This window comes from Triticum urartu, chromosome 2 (genome assembly GCF_003073215.2).
Source record: "Triticum urartu cultivar G1812 chromosome 2, Tu2.1, whole genome shotgun sequence".
Lineage (NCBI taxonomy): Eukaryota > Viridiplantae > Streptophyta > Magnoliopsida > Poales > Poaceae > Triticum > Triticum urartu.
This window is the reverse complement of record NC_053023.1, coordinates 209,597,215-209,614,650: the sequence shown is the minus strand read 5'-3', so window position 1 is coordinate 209,614,650 and position 17,436 is coordinate 209,597,215. Positions and strand designations below refer to the sequence as shown.

Here is a 17,436-nt window from a genome sequence, read left to right as displayed (position 1 = left end):
AAGCTTGAGATGGAGGGGGCGGCCAAGAAGAGGAAGATCGACCTGGAGGAGGCGTCTCGGCAAAGGCAGCTCGACATCGAGGTCGCCAATGTCACGGCCATGCAGAGGCAGCTCGACATCGAGGCCACCATTGCCGCAATCAAAGCAAAGGAGGTGGCCCTTGCGATCATGAGTGTGGACTTGACCAAGATGAGCGAGAAGACGAGGAGCTGGTTTGAGGCCAGGCAGAAGGAGATGTTCGACGCCGACGGCCTGAACGAGGTCGTCTAATCGGTCGTGGCCGTTCTTTTTTGGAGGCTGGCATGGGTGCCGGCCGTTGGCTGTGTGCCGGCGAGAAACACATTCATTTTGGAGGCTGGAGTGTTGTCGGCCGCTGGTTGTGTTGCCGGCGATCAAAACTATTCATTTTGAAGGCTGGCTGTGTTGCCGGCGAGAACGTGTAAGCCGCTGGCTCTGCTGCCGGCGTGAACTAGGGTCGCTGGCCTGAATTAGGGTGTGGTATTTCGAAAGTTGTTGTTTGAATGAAGGCGGACAGGATGGGGCCAAAGGATGCGTCAGCGTGTTGAACGCACGGCCATCGCATCCCAGGACAGGCCAGGACACGACCCCATTGCCCTATCCAAATGGACAGAATCCGGACAAAACGAACGTCCGTTTGAGATTGTGCGCTGGAGTTGGCCTTCAGCTTGTCGATGACCACACAGAGAGCAGGAGCAGCCGCACGCTGGCGCGTCGTTTTCTGCAAGTTCTTTTTTCTCGTCTGTATACGACAACCACGGAGCCCAGCTGACCGGCTCTGTCCCCGAAGTGCCAAATGCTGTTGAGAAAATCCCCCGTGGAATAGCATGTGACAAAGGAAAACACACTTGTGCTTTGTAACCTAGGGAAATCTACCCCCAACGACCAAACATAGCCTTAGGCCTCATTTGATTACAAATGGGAAAGTATCCCAGGGCTCTAATCACCCTTGGGCCATGTTCGGTTAATCCCCTCACCACAGGGATTGAAGGGGATTGGGAAAGTTTGAGGGAGATTTTGACTTGCAAGGGATTTAATCCTTTTTAAACCCCTCCAATCCATGCCTAACCGAACAAGGCCTTGGGGAAATTTGCATGCTCATCATGGATCCCCTCCCAACACGGGGAGAAAACCTCTCCAGTTTGGACGACGGGGTAGAGGGGAAGAGATCACATCCAGAAAAATGCCAAAATTCTTTCAATTGACAGGGTAGAGCGGCAGAGCAGCAGAGCGGCGAAGGGAGAAGGGCAGGGGCGTCGCAGTCGCCGAACGGAGGACGCAGGAGCAGTGTACGGAGGAGACGGGAGCGGTGGACGGAGAAGGTCTTTCAATCGTCACCGCTAGTCGTTCACGAGTGCAAGACAAAACGAGCGAGGGTTTCCTCCACAACATCTGCACTTCTGGGAGCCTTTCGTGGGGAAAGGCCGCGGAAAGGTGAGGGGTACCCCTTTCTCGTGGGCCTTCAAATGCGATCGTAAGAGTTCTAGGGTTTATTATGTCCGTGGTTTCTCGGCCCAGGGAAAAGTCCCGGGCGTGAAACCAAATGAAGCCTTGTTGTGTTTGATTTTCCTTGTTAGCTAGCTTAGCTTAGTCTTCCCCCTCTTTGCTAGCATAGCTTAGGGGTTTTTTTTTTTGCGGAGGCTAGCATAGCTTAGTTTTGGTCTCTTCTTTCGTAGCTTTGATTACACTAGCTTCTTCTCTTTTGGTTGTATGCTTAAACTTGGGAAAAATTATAAAAATTATTGTGAGAAGAAATTCTCACAGTTTCGGGTCAAAAAAACGGAGACATGGTTGCAACAGAGATGTACGTATGTATTGGTCTCTCTCACTGAGAGCAGCTTGTATCAGATCAGATTCTGTATATACTAGATAACCAGGTTGCAACAGAGATGTACGTATGTATTGGTCTCTCTCACTGAGAGCAGCTTGTATCAGATCAGATTCTGTATATACTAGATAACCAGTTGCGCCAATGGCGCAAAGGCCAAGAGTAAGCCATGTATTGAAAGAGTGTACATTAATATTATTCGGACACATATTGAAACATATGAGAAAAAATTCCACTTACTATAAGTACAAGCGATGCAATACCCCCATATAATGTTCAAAGACATATCATTATTAACAGAACTGTTAATTAGTCAGACACAAATCCACAGCCGAGAAGCACATTGCACAGGGTTGAAACTTTCAAGCCTTACATTCCCAAGCAATCTTAAGGAGGGCCAACAGAATTGAAATCAGTGATGCAAACTATCAGCAGTTAGTAATATTTATACACACAGCTTCTTTATTGTAGTCATATGATAATGAAATCAGTACTTAAATCAGCACCAAGGATAGCCGATCAGACAAAAAAAATTCTGCATCCCACTGAACAACACTATTATGCAGGACTTATTTTAAAAGGCCCAGTTCTAATTTCTATAAGAGCTTGAAGCTTTGGAGCCAAGGCTACGAACCTTCAAATCCGACCAAACATCTTACCATGCAAACACGGTAAAATGGGAAAGAAAGACTCTAAATGTGACGCACCAAAAGCGGAAGAAAATGTTGAACGGCCTGGGCGTGAGGAGTTGTGCCGGTGACTTGGTGACGCCGAGCAGCGCGTGGATGTGGGCCAGCCTGATGATCCAAAGTAGTCGCTGGAACAAAGTAAATCTTTAAACACCTATGTAAGTAGATTCAAAACAATAAGAAGTCATTTAATTGATGGAATGTAGCATTATGAAAAATATACAGCAAAGTGATTTTGCGTATGCTAGTTGCAGCATCGGCACAGCACATATTTTAGCAAAAAGACCTACTCCCTCCGTTCAAAATAGATGACTCAACTTTGTACTAAAGTTAGTACAAAGTTGAGTCATCTATTTTGGAATGGAGGGAGTATGTTTGACACATTCTACCACAAAGTGCCTGTCCAAAGGCTTCGGCACTGTGGCTCATGTAGAAAACTGAAAATGGCTCAACTGTAGTAGCATGCATGTCTAACATCTTTTGTCCTTTCATAAAGCAACGAAAGTTCAGAACATACCATCTTAAACCGGTGAGCGACTTGGTTTACATTATCTCCTAGGTGACCTGAGCTACAAATTTATTGTTTCCATAAATTAGGTAAATAATGTTTGTACAATGAATTTTAAATGTAAAAGCAGCCTAGTAGAAATTAAGGCATAATATCATGACGTGTGAAAAAGCTCAATAAACTACATCAACACAAGCAAAATGACAGACAAAATACATGATAATATTTTTTCGCCCATGGATATGTACTTCCAAATAGCTTTATATTAACATCATATGCACGTGCTGAAGGAAAAGTTTAATTAGATCAACCAAGGCAAAAATATATTGTGTAAGATCTCATCTCTTGTAAAAAGAAACTGGCGCAAATAGAAAGCAGAAATCTAAGACCATTTTAACCAGTTAATCGGTAAAAGACAACAATGTAAGATGCCATCAGTTATAAAAAACCTGATCAAGGAGCACATAAATCACTTCCCGCAGGGCGCCCTCCCCTGCCTCCATCCTGAGCACCTCCATCCCGTGAGCACTCAAGCCCTGGATCCATAGTCTCGAGCTCGCCCGAGCTCCGCCATCTCTGCCTCGAGCTCTGAAATCACCGCCACTAATCAGACTCTTACTTGGATACTTAACAAAAAAGAATCAGAAAGGAAATTTATTTACCGAAACAACATAATGAAATATGATATATATCGTTCTTTAGAATGAGAAACTACAAAATAGAAGAGGCATATGTTTATATGGAAGTATTCATATATCCTAGGCCGGGTTTTTACAGAGCAATCACGGGCATGCCTTTATATGTCTATACAAAATGATCTGCGCAAGAAGGCTGCACATATGGAAGTATTCATATATCCTAGGCCGGGTTTTTACAGAGCAATCACGGGCATGCCGTTATACATCTATACAAAATGATCTGCGCGAGAAGGCTGCTGTAAAAGTAGCAAGGATTAAAGTAAAAAATGCATCACAACAATTCATTACTAAACAACGGAATGAAATACGATAGCTATCAATCCTGGTAACAGGAAGCTACGAAATATAAGACGACCACATTTATATTATTATTTTGCGGGTAGAGGATAACATTTATATGGAAACATTCAAATATCCTAGGTCTGTATTTTGACCATGTAATCACGGATATGTCGTTATACCCCCACCTTCTCCTTTTACTCCGCATACAAGTTTGGTCAAACTGAAAATGGAAATGCATTATGTTTGAACACTGAAACCCCTCCTTGCAAAAGAATCAATTAGAGCACCGGTCCTCATTCAATCTGATCTCTGACTGTGAGCTATTTTTGTTCTCTATAATTTAGCTTGGGGTTTCCACTTGTGTAGAACTGTAACAAATAAAAAATGGAAATGCATTATGTTTGAACACTGAAACCCCTCCTTGCAAAAGAATCAATTAGAGCACCGGTCCTCATTCAATCTGATCTCTGACTGTGAGCTATTTTTGTTCTCTATAATTTAGCTTGGGGTTTCCACTTGTGTAGAACTGTAACAAATAAAGCAGGGCATGTAGCATGGGTGCAGCTCCTGTGCTGGGCACTATTGACATGCTTTGCACACGTATAACAGGCATGGGCAAAGGTGAGAGGGTCATGGTGTACTGCACGGCCTGGATGTGCACTGTGTGTATGCGTGAGGCTGTAAAGGAGAACAACAATGTGTAGCTTCTCGCTTCAGTCATAAACAGAAAAATACAAAAACAAACTCAACACAAAGCTAGTGCTGGGGGAAAACCATCGAGTACCTTGTGTGCATCCGTCTGGGTTGTTCCTGCCTATCGATTCCTCTACGACGAGCCAAGATCTGAGTCTCATGTGTGTCCACAGGGGGAAAACAGAGGCGAGCGAGACTCCAGGCCTGTCAATCTCCAGATGGCGAACAAGGAAATAAGCAAATGGACAAGTCATTAGAAACAACCTTGCGCAAAATAATTTGAAACATCATTATGCAGTTTACTGTCATTAGAAACAACCTTGCATAATAGTATAATTTAGTTCCAAAGTATGTCCAGAGATACAGGGGTACAGATCTAGTACATTTTAGTTTCAGAGTATGGTCCAGAATCATACTAAATCTACAAAACCCCAGTAACCTTATCTGAAAGCACCCACACAGTTCATTTGATAGATGCATTCAGCGGTAAAAGAAAAAAGGATGTTAGCAAATTAGAGCTGCACACACACCTCCAAGGCTCCAATAGTGTTTTGGCCTGTGTAGGAAACACGAACCCCCAAACACCTCGAGCTCCTTGCCCAGTGGGGGTGGAGGCAATGGTGGCGCTTCTCATGACGCAGAGGAGGCAACGACGCGGTCGAGCGGTGCCGGCGCCGCCCCGGACTATATCAAGATTGGGCGAGACGAGGCGGCGACCAGGCGAGCAAGCACCATCATAGCGCCGTGGTTGGGGAGCAGCAGCTGTGTGCAGCGCGGGAGTACTGCAGTAGCGCGGAGGCACGGGAGAGAGGGAGAGAAGGGGGGGGGGGGGGCAAGGAGGCCGTGGCTGCCTCGTTTCCTCTCTGAGATCGAGAGAGAGAGAGAGTACCTGAGAGGAAAAGAATGTTAATGGCGAAGGATATGTATCCTGCGCAGTAAATTGTAAAAAGAAATACCCTGAAGTGAGAATTTTTAGTCGCAGTTTGCAGCTTCCTCATAAGCTTAGGCATCTTCATGCTTTACTATCACCCTGTCAAGCACAGTAATAAGCAACATAAACATATCCTCACTGAAATTGCATCGTTGATCAACATGACAAAACTGATTACTCAGATAACAAAACCAACCTTCAGCTGGCAATTAGCAATCTTGATGTACACAGATGAAGGTCTGTTCCTTGCAAACCAAGTTGGTAACAACACAACAGAATAAGGGGATGAGTGCTTAGACATTAAGCCATTAAACAAACTCGGAATTGCAAATCACCCTGTCAAGCACGGCATTACACCAACCAGCAGGTAGTGCTGCCACCTCCACACAAAGTTACTAATTCATCCTAAAGGAAAAATCACATCATGAGATGGAAAGGATGGAATTAAATCACTAACTCACACACTCTGCACACGGAACGGCCAACGCCGGTGTTGCTTCTCACGTAATGGTCAAAGGCGGAGGCCGGCTCCTCAACCCAGCTCCGGCTTTCGACAATTTGACTAACAGTCTAACACAAAGCATATTATTAACATCCATAATTTGGATTGGGTAATTTAGAACAAGTGATTCAACTTCTATAATTTGACCCTGCTAACACATGATTTATTGGATAATTTGGACTGTTGTGCAAAATTTAAGAGCGGAACTAATTGTTCAATTTCTAATTTTTTACTTGGCATATCTTCTGAGTAAGGTGAGCTCATTCTCTAAAGCAAATACAACAGTTTTCAGGAAAATGCTTAGGAACAGTAGCGGCAAGTTGAAGATCAAGTTGGACAGAGTAAGCTCTAAATGGCATCTCCCTTTTTCTAAAAGGCAAAAGATTAAGTAAAATCTGTCTTTTGGATAGAGCAAATATATAGCTTCAGAAATAAGAACAAAGCCATGAACAGAGCATCGAGGAATCAGTATAAGAACAAAGCAAATATTATACTGAAGGTTGAGTAAAATCTGTCTTTTGGATAAAATAAGAACAAAGCCATGAACAGAGCATTGAGGAATCAGTATAACAATTTTGAAACACAATAATTTCGAAATCTTGCAAAATCACAACAAAAATTTATGTAGTTATGAACAATTGGAAATACATTATAATAAAGGTTGATTAAAATCTGTCTATTGGATTGAGCAAATATGTAGCTACAGAAATTTTGCAAAATCAACACAAAACAAGAATCTCATTTAATGAAAACAAATCTGTCATTACCTATGATCAGAATTAGGTATTGCGAAAATAAATCACTCTACTCGCTAGAGATCAGATAAGGAAAAGAAAACTAATGAGCGACAACTTCTAAGATATTGATCAGTTAAGGAAAAAATTGTTGATGACATTATTAACCTATCACTTTGTAGAAAAGCATGAGAAACTAACAGAAACTACCACATATACTTGCAAGTGCGCCACTAAGAAAAGCAATCAGGCATGTTTTCTGGGACTCTGTCCCTGCTATTTAAAAGAACTGCACTAACAGAACAAGGCTAAGGAGGAGCAAAATAAGGACAATATCGGTAGTCATGCAAGTGGGTAGACATATGTACTGCCATAACTTGAAAATCACGAGCTTCATCAAGAAACACATGCAAAGACGAAAAAGAGTTTCAACAAGAAACACATGTAAAGACGAAAAAAGTTTTTTTCAGCTAGCAGAAGATTACCAGTTCATCTTACCCAGGCACACTGCCATAACTTGAATGTAGCTTGTACATATTATACGTATTCACTGTTTTATTGAGATAGTATATCAACACTATAATGCTGAAAATGCAAGCAGATAAACAAAACTGCACTACAATCACCCATACACGCCACTAAATTTTATATGAGCACCTAGAACTATTTTATGGTGATAAAACAATGGAAGCACGTTGGCAACACAATTGTAAAATAAACTATATTCAAGGAAATCTGCACTTGCCCGGTTTGATAGCAAAGCATTTTCTACCTGTTCTGAGAATACCACAGTTTTTTAGACTACCATGCTGAAAAAGAGCCCACGTGCATATTCATGTGCCTCTCGACACACATCTCCTGCCATGTATTGTGTGAACAAATAAATAATCTGTATACTGAAAAAATTAATATAATGAACTTGAAGAAAACAACTATATCATTCTGACCAACTTTGTTCAAACACGACCAGACTCCAGACCACATTTTTTATGTCATTAGTTCTAAAAGGAGAGATAGAAGAGTGCTGGAGGTACAAATAAGAATCATTTCATATTACAAATAGAAAATGTGAGAAGGACTGCTGGAGGTACAAATAAGAATCATTTCATATTACAAATAGAACATACCTTTGCATTAGTAGTTGTCGATTAACAATACATTTAGACATCCAATAGATCCAAAGTGCACACATAATTACAGTATAATTGTAGACCACAGGGTATCCGTTGCCAAGTTATTTATTGTTCCATGGCCTGTAAAAATGAAGAGTAGTGTAGTGTCACACTATTGGTACAGGAAAATTGCTGCAACTACGAAAAGAAAAACTGATTTTTTTTTGTTTATGCACAGTATAGTGCCTGGCCATCAATATTATTGCAGTAAATGTCAGAAATCATATAAACACATATATCAGGAAGTTATTCTAATGCTCTAGTAACATAATATAATAACTAATATATTAACAACACTATTGCTTGAAGGGTCCAATCAGAAGCTCCTACTTATTTTAGTCTGCCAAGCAATCCGTGTGTGCTGCAATCTTCAAGCAAAATTTACTTTTTGCATAGATCACAATAATAAAGGCAACAAGCGGTAGATTCATGAATTTGTTGCTGCTACCCAGATAGAAAATTGAAGGCAGCCTACCTCATCTTCCCAAGTTGATTGTGAGACTTACTTTATTCCAGAACGTGATGTCCATGTGCCACCAAAATGTCTCCCACGGATGCCATTGACACCACTACTTGCTAGTTATTCCAGAGTTGATAGTGAGAACATTCCACATCTGCAGCCATAACAAAAAATCAATTGAATGGAGTCCTTATAACGGGGAAACATAACTTGAAGGCAGCAATCCTTGATATCCATCAGTTCTGACACAACAATAGCAAATAGGAGAAGTTAAGAAAGATCTAAAACCAGGTGTGCTGCTCCAATGAATCTGTGTGTAACAAGAAAGAGAGGTCGGGGAAGAGAGAGAGAGGGCACAAAGGGGAAAGGGGGAGTACATGCGTGTCAAGGGTAGCCTGGCCTCCCTCCCGCTCCAGATCAGGAACCTGGGAGAAGGTGAGGAGAGGTGGCGACGAGGTGCGCGCCAGCTAGCGTGGCTGGGCTGCTGCTCCCCTTCTCTTGTCGAGGCCGGACTGAGGACGCGCTGCGGCTGCTGCTCCTCTCCTCTTGCTGACGCGGTCGGTCCGTGGTGGACGCGGGCGAAGAGGAGGAGGCCCCGCCGCCGCCGGGCTTGTCCACCGCCATGGATTTCTCTCCGATGCGGCAGGGGTTTGGGGCGGCGATGTGGCGACAGCAGGAGCGGAGGCGGCAGCGGCGACAGGAGGAGTAGGCGGGGAAGGGAAGAGGCAGGAGGGGGAGGAGAGTGCGGGAGCGGGCGACGGCTAGGGTTCGTCAACTGAGCGACTGAGTTTTATACATCTAGACGTGAAATTATTAAAATGCCCCCGGCGGGGCACCGAATTAACAGGTGGTGGCATAGCGATTTAAAGGCGGCGTGGAGGCAACGGTTGTGACTACGAGTTTAGAAGGGTTTATATGTTCAATATCAGGTGGATCATAAACAAACATTCTTCGACAGCAGCCAACTTGTTGAGCACAAATAAAGAAAAAAACTTACGCGCTTACTCAAATTGCTCCCCCGCGTCCTGGGACGGCACGAAGCCGGCCAGCCGAGGGATTCATCCGCATGCACTCCCTGTAAATTGCTACTACTCTAAGTAAGGGGCCTTTATCACATGTCGCAAAAGGAAGACATGAAAGAGTGGCGAACGGCACGTGATTGATGAGACGATGACATGACCGAATGCTACTGGTACTAGTGTGACAATGCTTGGCACATCCTTTTTGCATGATTGAGGTAAACTCAGGTTTCAAACAGCCTCAAAATTTGGCGGATAAGTGTGCCCATAACGCATGAAATCGTGTGACACATCATTAAGCTTGGCAAGGGAGTAGACGCCAGCCTAACAAACCGAAAGGCTGTATTAACTCAAACTCTGGTATGTGGTGACAGCAAACGAAATCGACCCCGCGCAACACCAATGCTGCTATAATACCTCATGCGCCAGATTGTGCTAACTAGGTTTTTTTTCTTTCCAAAAGTTCGCCTACACGTACTATATTCTTATAGAAGGCAGAAACAAGTTATGAAAGACTACCCTTATTGTGAATAACAAACATAGTACAGACTCAACACTAGGGCATGCCTGGAGACAAGCCACCACAACACATGGGTCTACCCTAAGCCGAAAGACAAAGTCGTGTCTCGACCAACAGCGTCCTCCGAAGACAACACATCGTCAAGTAGGTGGCAAGATTGGTTGGTCTAGAGGAAGGCATCGTCTTGGATGCATCAGCTACGACCTATATAGTATCGTTGAAGATCAACCTGGGACAACAACGAGCACAGAAAAGGAGCCCCACACATGACCTTCAAGCCATGTCTCCGTACACGATGCTCCCAACAAAGGAACGACATCGAGGATGCCGCCATTACCGATTCAGAAAACTGAACCTAGGCTTTCACCCGGAGATACACAAGCAAACTCAAATGCGAGGGGAGGGGGCAGATGCCGACACACCTCGATGACGCCTCCAAAGAGGGGAACAAAACCCACGGGTTTAGTCCCTGCCGACACCGATTGAAGGCGGGAAGGACTTTCATTTGTAACACCGCACACCTCCACCCCCGCCCATCGGATTGGGGCAACACCGTCCAAGTTGGATCACTTTGCCATCGCCGCAACACCTCGACATCATAGCTGAAACGGCACGGTCCACCAACTACCCGCGTGAACGAGAGCACGCAACACATCTTCCAACTCCCACGCGACCGAGAACCTGCAGCCCCGAGCCATCTTCCTCCAGTCGCACAGGCAGGGTCGCGCCACACTACAGTATTTGCACAAACTCTAGGTGGAGGACCGCACCATGGTCGCGGCCCCATGACCCAAATGGAGCAAAGTGGCATGGAGCAAGGAATAAATAGAGTTAACTTTTTTGTATTTCGAGGCCGGGAAGAAAAGAAAAGGAGTTATAGGGTTTTGAGAGCAGAAGGCGACCCGGAGGCGGCGGCACTTCCCCTCGGCCTGTTGGTGCCACTGTGGGTCCCCCTACCCTCCGCCGGTCACTACGGCGTGGAAGAATGGGAACATTAGGTATGTGTCTGGTTTGTGTCATGTAGGGGCTTTTTAGTTCTTTGTCGCTAGTGAAGTTAGGGCAGCGCCGGTGACGAGAATAATGTTTCATTGGCTTTCCTGTGTTGTTGGCCTTCCTTGGAGGAGCGTTGACGGGTCGAAGGATGATGTCCATCGCTGGGCATTCAGTCTTGCATGAGTAGGTTAGAAGAAAAGGGCTTAATTAGGGTTTTGTGAAGTACGTTGTTTTCAATAAAGAGTGTTTTTGTTAACTCAAAATAGAGCATCAAGCATTTAAGGGGATACAATACATAGTAAGCAACACTCAACCTCTGCATAATTAGGATGCATAGATCTAAACACTAATAGTCTGATAAAAGATAAATAAAAGGACTGACATATTGATAACAGTGGAGTCATATAGAACCAACACAAAGCAGTGCACTGTATCTGTATGGTTTGATGCACATGGCTTTGGTGAATGTGAATATTTTAGAAAGGGGAGCTTTAGTAGTACTGCTGGAGTAGCAGATATTCGAGAGGGTCTAAAGCATTAACAATATTCCTAGCAAGATAGAGTATTACCCAGTGTCAGAATGTCCAAGCTGAACTTTGCTGAGCCTGACGTCCGCGACACAAAGCTTCCGGGTGTCTCCCATTTCCCTCTTTATGGCTGAAAGGAATCCAATCGCCGAGGGCAGCAAAGAAAGCCGCTTTATCATGCCCCCACGAGGCCACGATCGTCTCGCACCCGCGGTCGCCGTCACAGTGCCAGCCACTGCCTGGCCTCGGCAGGCAGGCATTTCATTTGCCCGGAGAATGGCTACAAATATCCCCCCAAAACCGAGAGACCGTAGCATTTCCCTCCTCGTGCACCAAGGATCACCAGCAAGGTCAAGAAACCAAACGAGGTTCCGTGGTGTTCTCGGCGGAGCTCTTTGGCTTCCGTTGGTAAGCGCCCGATGATCCTCGTCTTCTCTTCTCTTCAGGCAAGCAAATCGATTAGCTCGTTGGACAACTGAATGATGCCGCGTTCCGTTCCTCTTTTGCTGTCGCAGGTGAGCTGCGCCGCCACTTCGTCCTGCTGAGCATTTCGTCGAGCAGCTGGTCGGCGGCCACGGGCAGAGCAGGAACATTTCCATCGCCTGCGTTCCTCTCCTGCTTCTTCTCCTGGTTCCTCGGTGCGATCTCGGCCTCTAAATTCCTTCTTTTGGGTGGAAACAGATGTCGTCTAGATCGAGAACACAGTATCCGTGTTAGCTTCTGGTTCTGGAGGTCAAGAAGCCACTTGTGCTTTCTTGCTTTGTGGTTTGTGCAGATGGGCTGCACTGCTGCTCACCTTGCTGCCCTGCTGCTCTGTGTCTCCATTATTGCCGGCGGTGCCATAGCTGGTAGACAGAATGGCACCAATGGCGTGTCGAGGCCGGCTGAGGTGCGCATCGGTGCGCTCTTCACATTTGATTCGGTCATCGGGAGGGCAGTGAAGCCGGCTATCGAGCTCGCTGTTGCGGATGTCAATGCTGATCCAACCCTACTCCCCGGGACAAAACTGAGTCTTCTTATGCAGGACACCAATTGCAGTTGCTTTGTTGGAACCATTGAAGGTTCATACATCTTTCTCTTTCATCAGTTTTTCATTTCCAAATCTGTCTTGATTCTATATCCGCAAGTTAGTTTAGTATCAAATCAAAGAATAATGATATGCAAGTTAGTTTTTTTTTCTCCTGCTAGTAACTAGACATAAGATAGAAGTTGGTGAATATTACCTGACATATTTTTCCCCAAGCACGCACCAAAGCGTACGTCATTCTGTATTAGAATAAACCGCCAAGAAGGTGCAAAGTACATGTCACAAGCCTTGCTGCGACCAAAACTGAAACAAAACTTATGTAGAGAAGCAAGCAAAATAAAGCCAAAGCCAGACCCAAACAAAACTGCTAGATATGCAAGTTAGGTTTCTAGCTACGCTTAATAACTAGACATGAGTAGCAATTGGTGAAGATATTTGAACCTTATCGTATTTAAATTAGCAATTTGCCATTTTAATCTGCTTGCTTGAGGTTTCTTTCCTTGCACGTGCTGTATTTCTTTTGTACTCCCTCAGTAAAGATCTAAACGCTCTTATATTTCTTTACGGAGGGAGTACTTCTTTTTAACTCAATCTTGGTAGCCAACACCATAATCAAATTCAGATACAGAGGAAATTTGGATTGGAAAGTTGCAAAGCTATATAAGGTAGTTCCATGATATCACGGCAACTGTGCAAATTTGAGTCCTAAGCAGATCATCTTTTCTAATTGTAACTTTCCTTAGTTTTCTTTTACTTATTAAATTATAAGTGAACATATGATTTATTAATCTCCCATTCAAATCTTGGAAGAGTTTGATAAACTAATGCTACCTGTGCAGCATTGCAGCTTCTGGCCAAGGATGTCATCGCTGTATTAGGTCCACAATCATCCGCAATTGCTCACATCATTTCTCATGCTGCTAACAAACTCCAAGTCCCACTTATCTCTTTCGCAGCCTCCGATCCTACCCTTTCTTCCCTTGAATACCCTTACTTTGTGAGGGCTACACAAAGTGATTACTACCAAATGTCTGCTGTGGCTAGTATCATCAGTCAGTATCAATGGAGAGAAGTCATCGCCATCTATGTTGATGATGACTATGGCAGAGGCGGCATCACGGCATTAGGTGATGCCCTTGCAAAAAATATGGCCAAGATAGCCTACAAAGCAAAACTGCCACCTCATGCTGGAAGGACTGCAATCCAGGATGTCTTGATGCAAGTGAATGAAATGGAGTCCCGTGTCTATGTTGTCCATGTGAACCCTGACTCTGGGATGACAGTTTTCTCCGCCGCAAAATCTTTAGGGATGATGAATAGCGGCTATGTATGGATAGCAACAGACTGGCTTTCTGCAGTGATAGATTCACCTGCGCATGTTGATTCTGATGCGACAGAACATACGCAGGGGGTTATTACTCTCCGGCAACATGTTGCTGACTCTGGCATTCAGCAGTCCTTGCTGCCCAAACTGAACAATCTGACTAGGAAAGGAACCCGTTCGAGCTTCAGTTCTTACACTGCACATGCTTATGACTCCGTATGGTTAGTTGCTCATGCAGTTGAGCAGTTTCTGAGTGCAGGGAATGCAGTATCCTTTTCTGCAAACCAAAATTTGCAAGCTATAAAAGGAAGTAGCCTTCAGTTAGATTCTCTCAGAATTCTCAACAATGGAGATAAATTACTGGAGAAAGTGTTGCAGGCAAATTTCACAGGGGTTTCAGGCCAAGTACAATTTACTTTGGACGGGAATTTGATCCATCCAGCTTATGACATCCTGAATATCGGTGGTACTGGTTTCAGAACCATTGGGCATTGGTCAAACTTTTCTGGTCTCTCAGTTGCTGCTCCAGAAGACTTGCATTCAGTATCACTGGACTCTACAACCAATGATATGCAGCTCCATGATGTTATCTGGCCTGGTCAGACTGCTGAGAAACCCCGTGGTTGGGTGTTTCCGTACCATGGGAAGCTTTTAAGGATCGGTGTTCCTCTGCGTACAAGCTACAATGAGTTCGTGATGCAAGACGATGGGCCTGATGGGGTAAAGGGGTTTTCAGTTGATGTTTTCAAATCTGCGATAAGCTTGTTGCCTTACCCTGTGGGATGCAGTTTTGTTTTATTTGGAGATGGTTTGAAAAATCCGAGCTACAGTGACCTTGTACAAAAGGTGTCCGAAAATGTGAGTAACATCTCCATATCATTGAGTCTGAAAAACTATTGTACCATCTTTATTATACTGGATTTTATTAATTTTGTTCTTCTCTTTTGGTACCACTCAGTACTTTGATGCTGCCATAGGGGACATCTCTATTGTGACAAATAGAACAAGACTTGTTGATTTTACTCAGCCATATACAGAATCAGGTCTCATTATTGTAGCTCCAGCAAGGGAGATTGGATCAAACGCTTGGGCTTTTCTGAAACCATTCACCTTTCAGATGTGGTGTGTTCTAGGTTTGCTCTTCCTCTTTGTGGGTACAGTTGTTTGGATCCTTGAACACCGCACTAATACTGAGTTCCGCGGAACCCCAAGGCAACAAATTATGACAGTATGCTGGTTAGTATATGTATTGCATAACATTTCTGTTTTTGAAAGTGTGCAAGTTTTTTTGTTATCTGATATATGATGTCTGCTCTGCACCTTTCAGGTTTAGCTTTTCAACCATGTTTTTCGCACACAGTAAGTTCTGAAATCAAACTTGTCAAGATATTAAAGACTCTTTTGGTTCACTCTTATATCCACTTTTTTTGTTGGTTTACACAGGAGAGAACACTTCTAGCGCACTTGGCAGATTTGTGCTCCTTGTGTGGCTCTTTGTTGTGCTCATTATTAACTCAAGCTACACGGCAAGCTTGACATCACTTCTCACAGTTCAGGAGTTAACATCGGGGATAAAAGGTCTTGACAGTTTGATCTCTAGTTCAAGCGCAATTGGTTATCAAGTTGGATCGTTTGCCAGAAATTATCTTGTGGAGGAGCTCAATATCGCGGATTCCCGTCTGGTGCCACTAAACAGCCCATCTGATTACGCAAGAGCACTAGAGCTAGGGTCTGGAAATGGTGGTGTTGCTGCAATAATCGATGAGCTGCCATACGTTGAGATCTTCTTGTCAAAGTACTGTAAATTCAAGACGGTCGGTCAGGTTTTCACAAAAGGTGGATGGGGATTTGTAAGTTAATTAATTATGATCTGATAACTCTTCCAATTCAAAAAAAGAAGGATCAAATAACTGGCTTTTATTCTCCTAAATATCTTACTATTGTACTATTTTCTGCTGCAGGCATTTCCAAGAGACTCTCCTCTTGCCGAGGACTTGTCGACAGCAATCCTTACACTATCAGAGAACGGCGACCTCCAAAGGATCCATGATGAATGGTTAAGCGGGAAGAAAGGATGTGAGTCAGATGATAGTGAGCTCGGTTCAAACTCCTTGAACCTGTCAAGCTTCTGGGGCCTGTTTGTGGTGTGTGGCCTTGCATGTGCCATTGCTCTCCTGATTTTCTTCTGGCGAATATTGTTTCAGTACAGCAAGTATAATAACCAGGTTGAGGTTGAAGCGGCGATTGTGAACCGGCCAGCGAGGCTAACCAGCATCAAATCGCTAATCTCTTTTGTTGACAAGAGGGAGGAGGAGGTGAAGAATGCTCTCAAGAAAAAGCCTAATGGCTCTCAGCAGGCAAGAATCGGCACTACAGAAGAAGCATCTACATTGCCGCTGTAAGACTTACGTACATCGCTGCTGCATGACTAACATAGTCAGAAAGAACAACGCGCGGCCCTCCTGCAGTTGAAGTGGCAGATTCCGAAACCACGGGTGGCGATGGACCGACGACGCTGTTTTCTTGTGTTCCGTTTGCTCTGGCTGTGGAAACCTTGCAGCGTCCAGAGCAGCTGAAGTAGAGTATTTTCACTGAAACATGTTGCCAACTTGTTGATGGGAGAAGTAGCAGCATTCGGTTGTGGTATGTAAATCTGAAGTAAGCTCTCCAGATTGTAGCTACAAATTTTTTCTGTCAGAGTGCGCTTTTCTTTTTGAAATTAGAAGTAACCTCTTGTGTTCCAAGTTGTTGTAGCTACAATCAATCTGAAGCATGTTCTGAATAAGCCGAGGAGTCTGAATCCTTGTTTGGTGTGGTGTGTGCCTGGTACTCTAGTTGCGCATTTCCTTTCGCTACTGAGCTGTGCTGTGATGAAAGAGTAACATATGCATCTCTACTCTTTCGCTTAACTCCGAAATCTTTTACATCCCAGCAGACTCGAATCCTCATCGAGCTTAATTAACATTCTCCTCTGTAACTGCAGAATTGGCATCTCAAAAAGAGCAATTTTAACATTGCTCAAAAAGAAATCTCTCTCAGATTACAACAGTGGACCTGTCCGGCTCTCCCTTGCTTGCTGCAAGGCAATGAAGGAATGGAATTGTACTTGCTGATTCTCCATGCGACTGACTGAGAAACTAATCCGGACTTAACTTGGATTACGATAGGAAGGTAGCATGGCCGCGTCTCCCGGGATATCTTTTAGCTTATTTGATTCATTGATGGTCCCAGTTAATTAAGTTTGATTGCCCAGGATACCCTAATCTGCTCCTGACTGCAACCAAATTCAGGTGACGTTGGTACATCAACAAATCACCCTCTCCTCTTCCAGAAAAGGAGTAAGGCACCAACCAACCGCTTGTTGATTGGAGGGTATGCGTGCATTTCATCAAGAGGTGGATTGATGTGTTTAAACAAGTTATTACTTCACTAAAATAGTGATCTAAACGTTTTTACATTTCTTTGTAGAGGTTGTATAGATACGTGCTTACGTTTTACACGCTACACGTGA

General features: G+C 44.1%; 1 protein-coding gene and 2 long non-coding RNA genes across 7 annotated transcripts; 1 reads left to right on the top strand and 2 right to left on the bottom strand.

Annotated features, from left to right (window-relative positions):
• Window positions 1-3,051: 3,051 nt before the first annotated feature.
• LOC125536822 lies at window positions 3,052-4,399 on the bottom strand. Its single transcript, XR_007295234.1, has 2 exons — window positions 4,209-4,399; window positions 3,052-3,631 (listed from the first exon to the last, which is right to left on the bottom strand). It is a non-coding gene; the product is annotated as an uncharacterized LOC125536822 (long non-coding RNA).
• Window positions 4,400-4,837: 438 nt separating this feature from the next.
• On the bottom strand, window positions 4,838-9,293 carry LOC125536821. Of its 3 annotated transcripts, none has more exons than XR_007295233.1 (7): window positions 8,893-9,293; window positions 8,531-8,669; window positions 8,011-8,136; window positions 5,844-7,741; window positions 5,673-5,746; window positions 5,247-5,605; window positions 4,838-4,928 (listed from the first exon to the last, which is right to left on the bottom strand). It is a non-coding gene; the product is annotated as an uncharacterized LOC125536821 (long non-coding RNA). The 3 variants fall into 3 exon arrangements; XR_007295231.1 differs by having other exon boundaries at window positions 8,562-8,669; XR_007295232.1 differs by having other exon boundaries at window positions 4,838-4,920; window positions 8,562-8,669.
• Window positions 9,294-11,733: 2,440 nt separating this feature from the next.
• Window positions 11,734-16,739, top strand: LOC125536820 (glutamate receptor 3.5-like). 3 transcript variants are annotated; one of them, XM_048700096.1, is made up of 8 exons: window positions 11,738-11,982; window positions 12,090-12,212; window positions 12,350-12,635; window positions 13,441-14,783; window positions 14,884-15,161; window positions 15,253-15,284; window positions 15,369-15,775; window positions 15,887-16,739. In XM_048700096.1, exons 3-8 carry the CDS (start codon window positions 12,350-12,352, stop codon window positions 16,325-16,327), a joined length of 2,787 nt encoding a protein of 928 aa, XP_048556053.1. In that variant the 5' UTR covers window positions 11,738-11,982; window positions 12,090-12,212; the 3' UTR covers window positions 16,328-16,739. The 3 variants fall into 3 exon arrangements, with proteins under 3 accessions (XP_048556055.1, XP_048556053.1, XP_048556052.1); XM_048700098.1 differs by having other exon boundaries at window positions 11,734-11,982; window positions 12,090-12,635; window positions 15,369-15,761; window positions 15,887-16,234; XM_048700095.1 differs by having other exon boundaries at window positions 12,090-12,635.
• The last annotated feature ends 697 nt before the right edge of the window (window positions 16,740-17,436 follow it).

Coding starts and splice junctions, on each gene's coding strand:
- LOC125536820 (XM_048700096.1), top strand. CDS start 12,350: ATGGGCTGCACTGCTGCTCACCTTGCTGCCCTGCTGCTCTGTGTCTCC. Junction 14,784..14,883: donor TACAAAAGGTGTCCGAAAAT/GTGAGTAACATC, acceptor GGTACCACTCAG/TACTTTGATGCTGCCATAGG. Junction 15,776..15,886: donor CAAAAGGTGGATGGGGATTT/GTAAGTTAATTA, acceptor TTTCTGCTGCAG/GCATTTCCAAGAGACTCTCC.